General features: G+C 33.6%; 1 protein-coding gene across 4 annotated transcripts in view; it reads left to right on the top strand.

Moving 5' to 3' along the window:
- LOC143232415 (protein timeless-like) overlaps positions 1-14,873 on the top strand; it is a 75,460-nt gene that overhangs the window by 47,159 nt on the left and 13,428 nt on the right. For all 4 annotated transcript variants that reach the window (XM_076467860.1, XM_076467859.1, XM_076467861.1 and 1 more), the window contains exons 18-20: positions 9,258-9,332; positions 10,599-10,785; positions 11,862-11,918. In XM_076467860.1, coding sequence (XP_076323975.1) covers positions 9,258-9,332; positions 10,599-10,785; positions 11,862-11,918 — 319 coding nt within the window. The remainder of the gene's footprint in view (positions 1-9,257; positions 9,333-10,598; positions 10,786-11,861; positions 11,919-14,873) is intronic.

The raw sequence follows: 14,873 nt of genomic DNA, 5'->3' as shown, positions 1-14,873 counted from the left end.
CAAGGTAATTTTCAGGTTGAAATTAAAAATACTTTCTTCATCTAAAAATCTTAAATTTACTTTGTGTAATCCCTAAGACCTCCTAAATGCATTTCAAACTTGTTTTTTTTATCAGTAAATCTTTATAATTTATCTTTTATTTTCTGTACCATATCTCAAAGTATAATTGGTCAATTTGACCACTATTGTAACCATGAAAAACATTTTCTGCTGATGGAACTCAAGCTTGCTCTTCATTGGTCAGGCAGTAGTTCAGTTGGACCTGATAATATTGACTACACAATGTTGCGCTATCCCTTTCCTGCCTCTCTTGCTATTCTACTGGTTGTTTTTAACTGGATCTGGCAGGAGAATATTTTTCCTGATGCTTGGTGCCATGCTATTGTCCTCCCTTTTCCTAAGCCTGGGAAGGATCCCAAGATTTCTTCAAACTACCGACCAATTGCTTTGACAAGATGTCTCTGTAAAACCTTAGAGAGGATGGTTAATGCTAGTCTTGTTTGGTTCCTCAAATCAAACATTCTCCTCTCACCCAACCCAGTTTTGGTTCTGACAACATCACTCCACCCTGGACCACTTGATTCTATTTGAAATGTCAATCAAGGAAGCCTTTCTCAAGCAATAATATCTTGTTTCTGTTTGGGTTTTTTTTTACCTGGAGAAAGCTTATGATGCTATATGGGGTATGACATTTTGCAAGACCTCCACTCATGTAGGTTGCACGGCCATTTGCGCATTTTCATTTTAAAAATTTTAATGTTCTAGCAATTCCACTTTTCCTTTCTTTCTTACAGAAACTTGGAGTCCCTCAAGGCTATGTCTTGAGTGTCACACTTTTTATTATAAAAATTAATGCCATCAGTAGACAACTCTCCCTACAATTGCAAATAGTCTCCATGTCGATGATTTCCACATCTTGTGTTAGTCATCAAGCATGAGATTTATTGAACAGCAGCTACAGACTGTCGTCAATTGTTTTCTTAAGTGGACCACAGAAAATGATTTTATCTTTTCTCAGTCTAAAACTGTTTGCATGCACTTCTGCACCCAACAAGGTATTCATCCCAGTCCTGAGCTCCATTTTTTCCCATGATTTCTGAGTCACACTTCTTGGGGCTTATCTTTGATCATAAGCTGACCTTTATTCCACACATCAAGCAGCTATGTGTCAAGTGTAAAAGGGCACTGAATATCTTCCGTGTCCTCTCTTCCACCTCTTGGGGAGAAAATCGATGTTGTATGCTAAAAAATCTATCGTGCTCTCATTCAATCGAAACTGGACTGTGAGTCTCTGGTTATGGCTCTGCCAGGACCTTGGTCTTGAAGATGTTGGATCAAGTTCACCATCAAGGGCTTTAGCTCTGTACAGGAACCTTCTGCAGTTCTCCAGTCCAAAGTTTGAGTGCTGAAATTCACGAACCTCCTGTGCACCTTTGTTGTTTGCAAATGTCTTTACTATATGCTTTAAAACTATGATCCTTAACACAGCATCCAACCTGGGGTTGTGTTTTCCTTCCTCAGTTGGCCCTGTTTTTTCAGAACAGACGGTCTGCCATTGTTTTTTTGGCCTTTGTATCCAGGTGCAGTTGGATGAATTAGATCTGTCTTTGGATAACATTGCTGTATTCACAGGTTAGTTCATTTCACCAATGGACTTACTTCCATTCTCAACTGTAACCTTTCTTTGAGTCATATGAAGAAGGCAAATGCTCTTGATTGGAAGTACTGCCTTCTTTTTGCCAAACATCTTTTGAACCATCCTTTCATTCCCATTTATACAGATGGTTTGAAATCAGTTGACTCTGTGGGATCTGCTATGGTTTATTGTGGTTCAATAGTTGCACACAGATTCCCCTCTACAGTTTCTGTGTTCACTGCCAAATTGTATGCCATTTCTCATGCCCTGGATCACATAGAAGCTATGAACTGTACTGTTTGTTCTGACTCACTTAGCTCTCTATTGGTCCTGGAATCACTTCATGTTAGTTCTCACCCTGTTCTCATCAATATTTAAAACCGACTGGCCCATTTCTCTTTATCTTCTACTTCTATCATGGCCATACCTGTCCCATGCAGTCCTGTATTCAAGGCTTGGCTCAACACCAGTTTACAGTTGATTTGGAATGAGCAACATGATTACAAGCTTTTTCAGATCAAACTTTCTATTGCTCTTTGGCTCTCTTGCTTCCATAAGAATCAGAAGAAGGAAGTTATCCTGTCTAGGCTACACATTAGTCAGTTTTTAATTCACCATTTTCTTTTATCTGGGACTGATGTACCAATGTGCGGTCTGTGTGACACTCAAGTTACAGCAGCCCACATTTTACTGTCATGCTGTCATTATGTCTGTGAGTGACAGCACCATTTTACACATATTTTTACCATGGGATCACCCTTGACGTTGGACAGTGTCATTGGCAATGGTGACATGGTCTACCTCACTTGTATTTTTAAATGTCTAAGGACCACTGGCCTTTATAACGCTATTTAAGTTTTTAATTCGAAAATTGGACTTTGTTTTGTTTTAATGTGATTCTTTTTTATGTATTTTAATAATTTTTTTTAATTTTTACTTTTTTACCAGTTGTTTGGTGCAGATGACCTAGTTGCTTTGCACCATTAAACTTCAAACAACCAACCAACTTCCTTCTACCATCTAAGCATTGGACTGATTTATTCTTGCTTACTCCAGTTACCCCACATAATTGGCTTAGCAATATATGTCTATTTACACTCACCACCTACATCAATGCACCCTCTATCCTGGTACTGTAAAAGAGCATCTCATTCAGATAATGTTATCACTTTTTCTCATCAAAATGTCACTTATGGGTTTCCCAGTGTTACAGTCGTTCAGAGATACCTTGGATTTTTCTATGTTACCTCGGTGATTTTTGTAATAAAAAAATTCATTTGGCAAGCCAATTTTTGATATGAAAATCCAGATTATTGTTTCCAGCACATCCCTAACTGCAACATTACCCCTCAGGACATTGGTACACAGTATAGAATCTGTCAATTTCCAAGAGTTCTGCTGTTCAGTCATATTGTCACCAGCAACATTTGTGATTATTATATGCTTTTGGGATCTGCAAGAGCTTAGTTCCAAGAATTTTTGGATTTGTGGTAATATTAACCATAAATGCACGAGCACTACAAGTCCTTAAGTAAGAATTAGTCATGTAGTTCACGTCTTCACCACCATTATCTATCTAACCTGTAGGGTTTCCATCTAATACAGATTCTCAGGTTTTAAACCTTAGTTCTAGGACTATCAGAGTTTGATCAGTCTGGGAGTAGTGAGAACATCATGCTATGTTCTTCCAGAGTTTTATTTCTCCAAGTTGTTAGACCTAAGAAGATAGAATATTGATGTCTTGTCATCAGTCTTTTTAATGTATATCAATGCCTAGATTCTCCAAGATTCACAAATTACTCATTCTTCAATCTGAGTGGCTTATATATACATACTGAAATTGTGGATATCCAAGTTTTTTGTATTTAGATTCTAACTACACACTTCTATAGTGGTAGCATCCCACCACGATCAGCATTTTTGTGCACAAGGGTCAGGTATTGGAGTTCAGGATTTATACCTTAAAATTAGCATCAGTTTTACATGGTTTCTGCCAAATCATATGAGTTTTTTTCCCTGTCACCTTAATTCCATATCACTATGAACACACAATTTCACAGATGACTGATTGCTGTTGGCACCATTTAGTCAACTCTCAGAACATCAAACCCTAATGCTACTTTCAGAAACATCCAAAGCAGGTTTCATTTCCAGATCTGAGACATTTATTCTTGCTCCAATTCAGCAGATCATCAGTCTGCTTTTTGTTTAATCATGTCTCTCAGTCAGACTCAGCTAACTTCTATCCAGCTCCAATTCTTACTCACCTCTTCTTTTCCCACTGCACGAATGGTTCTTTTTCTTTTAGGAAAGTAGGCATCACTCATAACCATTGTATCTTTGGGATAAGAGCACAAGAGATCCTTTTAGTGGTCTTTATGTGACCAAGGAATAGTAAACACTGACTTACTGGGTTACCCAGTTTTATTATTCAGGATCATTCTTCAATCTTAAGGGGTTGCTAATTTGGGATATTAATAAGATATTGGTTCCTCTGCCACCTCCTCATCCAGAGTTCCATCTTCTCATGAATGCTTCACTTTAGGGATAAGGTGCATATACCAACAATCTTGAATGCAAGGTCTACACATAGACAATGAGACTACTTCAGACAGTTTTAGTCCTTCTTGTTCTTCAAAAGGCAGTGCCTTATGATCTGGGCTTATTAAGGGGAAAATCAAGACAGGATGAGATTGCAGTTCTAGGCTTCCTTCCAATTCATATGTTACCCATGTTACTAACTATGATTTATTTAAATCCATTGTCGACTCCTGTTGATAACAACAAATTGACAGCTACACCCTGGATTCTGGTTCTGCAGTAAATTTAGGAGTGTCCATCTATTCCACTTCTTAGGCCATCTCTTTGGAGGCTGTCATGATCTGACATGGTACACCCGGATATTCAGAAGCTCAAGCTTCAGGCATAGAAGTTATGCAGTCTTTTCCACAACATCAGGGTTTAATTTCTAAGGTTACCATGTTTTTGGCTCAGTCCTGCAATGGATATTTATCAATGGACATGACACATATATCAATAAATGGTATATTGAGAAGGGGCTGAACTCACTTCAGTGTGCCAACTTGTTTTTTGACCCAGCCCTTTGGCAAAGGCTTTTGCATCTTCCACAGTTGCTCTGTCTAAGACAGTCTTATCAACTACCATTTTATACTTATGACAAAATATTCTTTGAGTCCCCAGTATCCTTTGTATTCTTCATGTTTCTTTAGGTTCTTTGTCCCATATGACCATTCCAGTTACCTAACTGGCATATTGGGAGTGTCCTGGTAAGTGGTGAGTGTCATGAGACAGATATTGCTAAGGGAAATGAAATGGGGGGTATAAATGACTGAAGCAAGTGAGAAAAGTCAGATCAATGCTTAGATGGGCAAAGGAAGAAACTCTAGCATTCAGGTAATAGCTGTAGCATAAGAAGAAGTCAGTATTATTAGAAAAAGATTTTCAATTTAAAAAAAATGTTAACTTTTGTATTTCATTTTATTGTATATAATTTATATTATACTTGTTTCTGTATTATCCTGTTTTATTGTATGGTCTTTGTTTTTGACATAAGAGGCTACTCTAGCAAGATTATCATAGAGACTTCTACGTCTGTTGCCCACTCAAGTGGCTAAGCAGTAAGTCTGAAGGCTTATAATGCTGAAACTTAGATTTTTATAGTTGTAGTGGACACAGTGTAGAAAACACATTGTATATCTTCATGCTTAACAACATGCACATATATATCTGTTATACTGTTGGATTTCAACTTTTATTGTAAATTATGTTTTTGCTCTTTGTTGGATTTTCAGATCATTTTCTATTTACTAATTACCGTTATACTGTGTTGTAGCATCTGAATACTGTTCTGGCTTTATGTTATTTGCATATCCTCTTTACTTTTTTTTGGGGAGAAACTTTTGACTTAAAAGAGTATAGTTATGTGCTTGTAATTTTGTTTTTGTTTATTCATAATGTTTATCTTGTTTATGTTATTTTTCTACTTTCTTAGTATTTGCAGTATTACAAATCTTGTTCACTCTGCAGACTAGGCTGTCAATAATACCAATCTTTACATTGTTTAGATCTATAGTAGAAGTATTTATTAGTATCTGTGTGTTTCTTGTAAACCCCTGTTGTATTTGAGCCATGTGTCTTCATAAAATTACATGTTGGAATAGGAGCTTATCTATTTTTCTTTCTCTTGTTTTAAATTGTATTGTCAGTTGTTGTATGTTCAAGTATTTCATGAATTCTGGAACCTCATTTGCAATATATGATCATATGGCAAATGTATCACCAATACATCTAAACTAAATTCTGTGTTTTAGAATCCTCGAGTAGCTATTTTAATGGTGTCATCTGCTTGAAATGTTCCATTAACAAGTTACTTATAACTAGTGACAAGAAAGAACCCACAGATAACCCTTTTTGTTGTTGTTAGCACTGAGTTTAATATTGGAAGTAACTTGTGTTGATGCAGAAAGTTATGTGTTCTGCTATCATACATGTTGTCAGATGGTTGCATTCCTTGATGCTTATGTGAATTTCAAGCTGTTTCTAGAGTATTTGTGGTATTTTAAAGGTTGGTGCATTAATTAATAGGTTGAATACATTGAAGGTGATCATTATATCTTGTGATTTTATCATAGTTGCTTCTTAATTCAGTAATAAGGTTTTTAACATGTGACAGTGTTTTACTGATTAATGATAATATTTATATGTGCAAGATGTCCAGTTAAGGATGTACTAAACAATGTATTCTCCATCAACTACAATCACATTGTTAATGTCACAGTTTGATCTTATAAAAATAATGCTTAATTGAACTTTCTCACAAATTAAGTAGGATATTATAATTTGAAAATACCTTGCATGGATTTTTGCAAAAGACATAGCCGATAGTAAAGGTTCTATTCTCAACAATATAATCTTCACACAAAAACATAAGAAAAAAAACAGATAGAAAAAAATACAAAATGCATGAAATATTATAAAATACACTTAATAATAAAACACTTTCAACTTCTGATTATTTATAAATCACAACACTTATGAGTTCTTGTTGGATTTCGTAAACAAGTTTACATCTCCATGTTCTTCAACATTTGGCTTTTTAATCTTTAGTTATCTTTTATTATCAAATCAAGCACTTATAATTCAATGCTGGATGATTAGTGGTATTAACAAAACATTTGATCAAAGTGTATTTGCATAATGACTATAGCCACCAAGACAAAATCTTATTGACACCCATTATTAGTCATTTATTTTGTTATGAAAATAACAGTACACTTAATTTTAAAGAATTTGTCCTACCATCATGTTTAAATAAGCTCTAAAGAAAGCTGAACTAAACAATAGGAGAAAACGTACATAATACTTAGGCATAATAATAAAATTACAAATATTAATGGATACCATCTTGCAAGGGGTGTCATGATGAATTTCTGTAGTTATCTATGAGATGGAAAATGTAGCCTAGTTTTCATATTGTAATATCAGGATGTACTGTATGTTTTCCACCCCTGTAGTTTAAATTATATATTTTTAATATCCAGATTTTCGTTATTCTACAACTTAGAACACAATGGGTCTTGAGAAAGTTATTAACTTTCATTTTTTTCCAAGGGCAAACTAGTTTAAGAAAAGATTAGGCACCTTTTTGTCTGGTTTTTCTGTAGGACTAAAATGAATACCTTTTAATTAGTGAGCCTAGTTACTTTTGTCAGTAAATAAGACAGTAACAGTGAATGCACTCTCTTTGATCTTCATATTCTGTTGGTCAACTGATCTGTCTTGAATCACTATTTCTTATGTCAAAGACTGAAATGTTTATTGCCATATTTAAAACAGTGTCTGAGAGATTTTTTTCTTCAAAAATACTGAGAGACTTTCAGCAAATGTCTTTTATTCATTATCGACACAGAATAGAGCTAAAATATTTTACCAAGGAATAAATATGAAGTTCCATTTTTATTTAAGCAGTGAGAACTTTCAATGTATTTAACAGTTTGGTGTATTTTTATGTTGTATTATTTTAAATTCTCATGCAACATTAAAGTTAACCTTCATTTTTATAAAAGTAGGAACTATTTGACTTTTGCCATTAATTTTTTAGTTAAGTTTAACTAAAAGAGTGAGCCTTGTATAAGATAAACTTGGTTTAACTCTATTGTTTTGTACTTTAAACTTTGGAATATTTTCCTATTAGCATTTCTATTTTATGTTTTTTTTTTGTTTGTTTGAAGTTAAGTACAAAGCTACACAAAGGGCTTTATGTGCTCTGCTCACCACAGGTGTTGAAACATGGTTTCTAGTGTAAAAGTCCACAGACATACTGCTGTACCATTGGGAGGGCTTCTATGTTTCACCTACAGGACAAATAACTTGTATTATCAAGAGATCGTTGTTCAATAAAGCCTTCATCATTCTTACTAGTCTGACACCCTTGTTACAGATACAAACACACAATCACTAGCTCTACTCTAAACTGTAGTACTCTTTATTATATTGTAATGCCTGGTTGTTTGAATTATAAATTGTGCAGTTTGTTATTAAGTGTTTATACTTTGTGTACATTTATGACAGTTTTATTCTTTGTAAATCAACCACTACAACTTGTTGGAAAATATACACTGAGATCTATGAAGTTCCTGGTATTAGTGGGCCTAACTCCTCTTCTTTGCTGGTCATTCTCAGGATATTACATTATGAGTTTTCTTTGATTATGTGTGAAGTGGTGCTTTGATGTATTCTTGTTTATTTGCATATTTCTGTTCCAAGTTCCTTTTGATATTTCATAAGAAATAGTTTCATATATTTCTCTGGTTTGACTGTTGAGAACTCTGGTTAATTGCACAGTAGTTTTAATAAAAAGTTTCAGCATGTAATCCTAGTGACTACTATCACAAACAGTTATTATCAGATTCTCAGAACTTCCTTTAAAGCAGTATATTATCAACTAAAGCATAAAATATTTGGAAATTAATATATTATAATTATAATAATATAAATATTTATTAACTAGTGTAAAATTTATATGATCATATAGGCTACTAATTATGACAACAGTTGATATATGAACATCATAGCCTTGCTGTAAGTAGTTCATTGGAAATAATGTTGTTTGTGTTTGATATATGGGCCCTCTTTTCAATAGGAAATCTTAGGACTAAGAAACTCAAACTTATTTGTCTTTAAAATAGTAATTTTTGTCTAGAAAACCACAATCGTTTCCAGTATGTTAATTAACAGCATAAAAACATAATTCAGTTAACCAATATTTTAGTACTGATGGCAACAAAATTATTAATACAGGAGTTCATGTTAGAATTATAACTATATTGATGCACTTTATTTGTAAAAAATCAAACCTTTAGTAAAGTTGTTATTTTTAATATGAAAAGTTCCATTTGAATAGGCACCTTCATTTGTTTTTACTTTAAATTTAAAGACCAAAACACAGAATATTTCTGTATGTAAGATTGTGATATGTCATTTATGTGGAATTCTTTGTGAGATGAACATTGACAAGTCACTGTCAAACTTCAGCAAAGTATAAGTTGTTGATATACAAAATGCATTAGCAGACAGACATTAAGCATTTTTTATTCCAAAGGTCTTGTGGCACTTGTACAGTAAACGTATTGTGAGCCACAGTGTCTATGAAGTCTTGAAAGAAAAAGAAACAAAAGTAAGTCTTGGTTTTATTTTTCAGATTTTTTTAGAAACATTGGATATGTTTCATAAAGGACAAGGGTAAGACATCCTAACACAAGGTGACAGCAATCATAGTGAAAAAAATCCTGTTAAACTTTTTTTTTTAATCTAATGTATTCAGGTATTTATTACTACATTTTTGTGTATGGGTAGCCCTAAAATTGTCATGTGCAAATGTAAACAGTCATTTTTCTAAGAAATATGTTGTACCTAAAATGCAGAGGTGACAAATGGAAGCTGTAGGTTATACTTTATATAAATGTCAGTGTTGCATGTTGTATGTTTTGTGTTTTACTCTTGACATTAGTTGAAACTCCCATGAGTTATTTTGTTTGGAAAAATCAAGATTATTCTGTCAACAACCAGTGAGCTAATGCATGTAGTCTAATACGTGGAATAAATTATTCATATAAGCTTCATGCTTCCATATCCTCTGTGTATGTTAAATCTTTAGAAACCCTCAGAAATATTTTATAATATTTAATTATTCATTATTATTTCTTTATAATTATAAAAGGCATGTTTACAGGCAAAAAATATTTCTAAAAATCTTCAATGAAATGATTAAGAAAATACAAAAATAAAGATATACAAAGAAATTAAGAGAAATACAAAACAACCAAAATTGTTTTAGAGCTTTTTTTAAACAAATACAAAACACTTAGAAAAGACAATAAAAAAGAAAAAGTGGAAAAATGGCCTTATCTTGGTGGTGAAATGTAGCCTTACCTCACTGAGAAAAACTAGCACCACCATTGCAAGAAATAAGTCTCTCTTTTATATTGTTCTTAAAATACACTTGTACATAAATATGAAACATATATCTATATATTACACAATATTTTAATACATTTATGTATCATGTGAAAAATTTCCTCTTATACAGATAAATATATATATTATTATTATAGTTTACTTCTCAATATTTATCTGTTTTTATACAAGTATAGCATTCATAGGAACCCTTTATTACTAATTGTGATTTTTAGATAATTATATTTCTATTAAAGTCAGTTCCATCATTTATCTGTGATGATTTTGATTTATTCATTGCAGATTTTCAAGGTTTAAATTATAGTAACTGTTCTTTTAATTTCAACATTGGGTATTGCAAGCTGTCACACACTGATGGTTTGAGTATTAGAATAGCTAAAGATGTGTTACACCACAGAATGTATTAATATGAGCTGTTGCAGTGTTTAGAATATATATGTAAAGCATTTGTACTTGGATGATTCAGTTTGGAGATCAGCATGATAACTCAACAAAAAATATTGATGTGTGGGTCAAGGAAAAATGCAACTCTGATGAAGGTTCTGATACTGATGAAATTAAACAACATGTAGCCAAGCTCTGTCAAGCAGGGTTGAAACAACACGTTTTATGGTTGCAGAATCTTCTACTAGAATCATGTTATGTTAAATTAGGTAAGTACTGAACTTCTACCATTCAGGAAGAAAACAAGATGACCTTAAGGAAATTGTTTTTAATGTAACACATGCAAAAAAGATTTAAAAATTAACTGAAAGATTTAGTTTTAGTTTTTAGAGTATAATGCATCTGCACATAAATTTGATGTCTTCTTTTTATATGTTAGTCCTGATATCTCCATTTATAAATACAAAATATCCCAATTTCTATTTTATTTCATCCTGGATGGATATTTTAACATTGTAATGCATAAAAAAACACTTGAGTGAGTAGAATCATATGCCAACTTGCACTTCAAACACACCAAGGACAATGGGCAAAGTTTAATCTATATTATCCCTTATAAAATACATTTATATATTAATATGGGCCTAAGACAAGCAAGAATTCTTTTTAAGCCAAATATCAATAACTATTACTTACTACAGTTGGTTTCTTTTTCTCTCTTACATTTTTATTTTTAATGAAAACAACTACCTGTTCTGTTTTTTTCATAACCTAGAATCAACATCCATTTTTCTAATTAATCCCACTGACTAAAAGTAGAAAACCTGTACATACCATACTTTTGGTCATTCGTACTTCATGGCTGTTAAAAAACTGATGTTCTCACAATCATTGATAATGATACAGCATCAGCTTCCAGTACAGAAGGTAGGTGCACCTCACTGGTTTTTTTTTTTAAATGCATTAAAACCTGGATACTAGTAATTTAAGGAACTCATTGAGATCCAGTCATTACAAAAAGACTTACTTTGAAATTTCTTTAATTATTTTATTACTGGGGTTTCTTTTTGGCAGAGCAAAATTTTCCAGCAAGTAGCAAAAAAAATCTACACACACAGCTAGTTGAGAGAAAGAGAGACCTAAATGTATGTTAGATAGGCCGAAAACAGCAAGGATACCAAACGACTTAAGGCAAAGTGGCCTTAGAAACTGTCTGTGGTTTGCTTATTACTTATATTTAAAACTAACTACTGTTAGTTGTAATTTTCATTGAATAATTTTGATAGCTCTTTAGGTAGAAGTTATTACATAATTTAAAAAAAAATCTCTTTGTAACTTCCTGTAGCTTTATGGAAAAACAACACTTGTGATATTGAGCATCCAGTCCCACTATACTCAACATGTAAGTACATTTTTTTTCTTCATAGTATAGCCTTATAAATATTTTGAAACTAACGAATGTTTTAATAGTTATAACAATATACATCTGTAATTCATAATTATAAAATATAAATGTAAGTCTCACTTAATGAAAGTTCAACTGCATCTTATAAAATTTTGTCACTATCATTACGTACACAAGTGGGGTAACATTTTTTCATACATTATTATATATAGTTTAAAAATGTACTCAGCACCAAGACAAAAAACTTACAATTCGTTTTTTTTCACTTCAAGGGAAATCTTAAGAATGTTTGTGTAGCAAAAGTTGCTTAAATTGAATATCTTATTTTTAAATAAATTACAATGAAATGTTTATTTAAAACTGGTTGGTTTGATCATTATACATAAAGTGCCTTTGTCATTCTAAGTTGTGTAAATAACACATAACTAGAAGAGGCTTATGGAACACTCTTATGAATCTTGTAGTGGGGGACATTTCAGATTCTACAAGGATACAATTCAGGAACAACCTGTAACAATTTCCAATGCCTCTTGAAATATGTAGTTATGTAAATTTGATTTCATATTAGAATTGACTGTGAAAGTTAGCATTTACTTTGTCTGAAAACATATTTCAGGTGGATATCTCACTGCAATACAAAGAGCTATTTCTTTACACACACTGCCATGTTCTATCCCTACAAATAACATGTATTGCATCCACCTAAGATATGAACATAAGTAGGCTATAGCTTTTCACCAATAGGCTAACACATCCTCTAAGCACAGTAATTCCCATAAGCACTAACATATACACATATACTAATTCTTGATGAGGCAAATGAAATGCATTGGAAGTGGGGTGGAAATTTCTCTTCTATTCCATTAGAAGAAATGTGGTACAAGGAATTTGCATGGAGTAGAACATTAGAGGGATGCTTGGATTGCATCATCAAGCAAACTCATGTGGAATTAGGTCCCACAGTAAGAGACAATGCAGTGGATTACTGTAGTTAAAGACAGTGTGCATTAGCTAGATGTGGTGCAAGTAATGAGATACTAATGTGTCAGGGGTTGTCCACATCCCTGCCAACAAGATCTCATACAAATAATATTGGTGGCTAGAGACAATGTAGGTCATGAGGTAAAAAACAGTGTTTGGAGACATGAAAAATAAGCAAAGGGTCATAACCCATATAAGAAGAAACTAGCCTGTTGGGGTGTATAGCCTAATTGGGAAAAGTGAAAAAAAATTGCTGGAGGAGGAGGAACTTCACAGCATGAAAATGTATTAACATGGGCAATGTAAGTGAGATAATAATGAATAGACTGTACAGAACAGTCTGGGTGAGAAAGACCCTATTGTAAGGATAGAATGAATGGAGCTGTTAGGGGAAATGACGGGCTTTTTTCATGGTAAGTAATGCAGGTGAAGGCCAAAATAAAAGTGAGTGGCAGGTTTTGCAAGGGAAAAAGGTAAGAAATATATCTGAAGCGTATAAAAGAAAGTTGAACCTCACAAGACACAGAATATCCTCAATCAGAAATGTAGAGGCTGGGATTGAATATAAAATGAATGAAGTGAGAAGGATGAGGGGAGTTGGAAAGGCAATGATTATAGGACAGTCATAATGGAAGTAAATATACTAAAGACATCAGAGAATGGAGATACTACTCTGTGGGAAGAGTTCCAGTCTAGGGAATATAATCCATTTATTACTGGAGCCTAGGTTGTTACAATGATAGATTTACAACTGAATCTGATGGTCCTGGGCCCAAAAGAAGATGGCTAGTGCCAAGAAAACGTAAGTCCCAGGAGTGAGTACCTTCCTATCAAGAGAAGGAAGAAACAACAGAAAAGATGTCTGAATGGATCATGGTATGAAGACCAAACAGACAAACTAAAAGGTGATGGCAAGTTTGAGGATGAAGAAGCAGAAAAATGACACTCCTAGAAACTAAATGCTGGAAATAGATCAGGCATCCAGAACTGCTCCAGAACACATGCAGTGTATAGGTAGGGTCATAAAATTTACTATTGTCAAGTGCAAAGCCTATACATGTTGCCATCTGTGCTACATTTACCACCACAAGAAAACCCATGTATGTAAACAAAATGTGTCCCTGGACTGATTTCTAAGAACTGGAGGAATCCAAGCAGATGCAAGTCTAGGTTAAATAGGAAAAGCGATATCCAAGGTCATGTGGAATCCAGTGAGCCACCAAAGCTGTCATAGGTGAAAAGAAGACAGTGTATTTCTGGAAATATCTTCCTTAATAGGCCAGGAATCACTAAAGAATACATGTCTGAGCACATCTAGTGGAAATGAGGGACTCAAGAAGAGAAAGATTTTCCTAAAAAGACCCAAGCAAGAATTAAAGAAAACATGAGAATTCTGGTATCAAACACTTCTTACCATCAAGACAAAGAAGTAGGCTGAGCTTGTCTTGCATATGATATAAGATAGAAATACCTAAGTTAATGAAGCACGTGTTTCATTAACTGTAAAATCGAGCCAGCTCTTCCAAGTGACATGATTTCTAACAAAGAAAGGAGATTACAATGGAGGAAGTCACATAAGACGAGAAAGTAGAAGCTAAAAATCCATAAAGAAGAAAAAAGACCTCAAGAATATAATAACTTTGAGCAGAAATGCATAGGACCCAATGGAGAAAAGATGGGGCAGTAGCCAACATAAAAGGAAGGTCTGAGAACCAAATGTTTGACCATTGTAGATATACCAAAAAACGTAAAAGGCAAGCAGACAAGTTGGGATGTGGATAAAATATCTAAGGCTGTGAACTGTACCATCCACCATAAGGGAAAATATCCACTAAAGAATAAAAAAATGCTCATCAGGATACACCAAAGTGGAGTCAATAAGGATAGACTGATGTCTGGTTGACAATCCCCCATCCAAGAGTAAAACCTCAGAGTGGGATTGATAAATTATGGCATTTGAAATGCATGAGG

Source organism: Tachypleus tridentatus, chromosome 11 (assembly GCF_004210375.1).
Source record: "Tachypleus tridentatus isolate NWPU-2018 chromosome 11, ASM421037v1, whole genome shotgun sequence".
Classification (NCBI taxonomy): Eukaryota; Metazoa; Arthropoda; class Merostomata; order Xiphosura; family Limulidae; genus Tachypleus; species Tachypleus tridentatus.
This window is presented reverse-complemented; position numbering and strand designations above follow the sequence as displayed.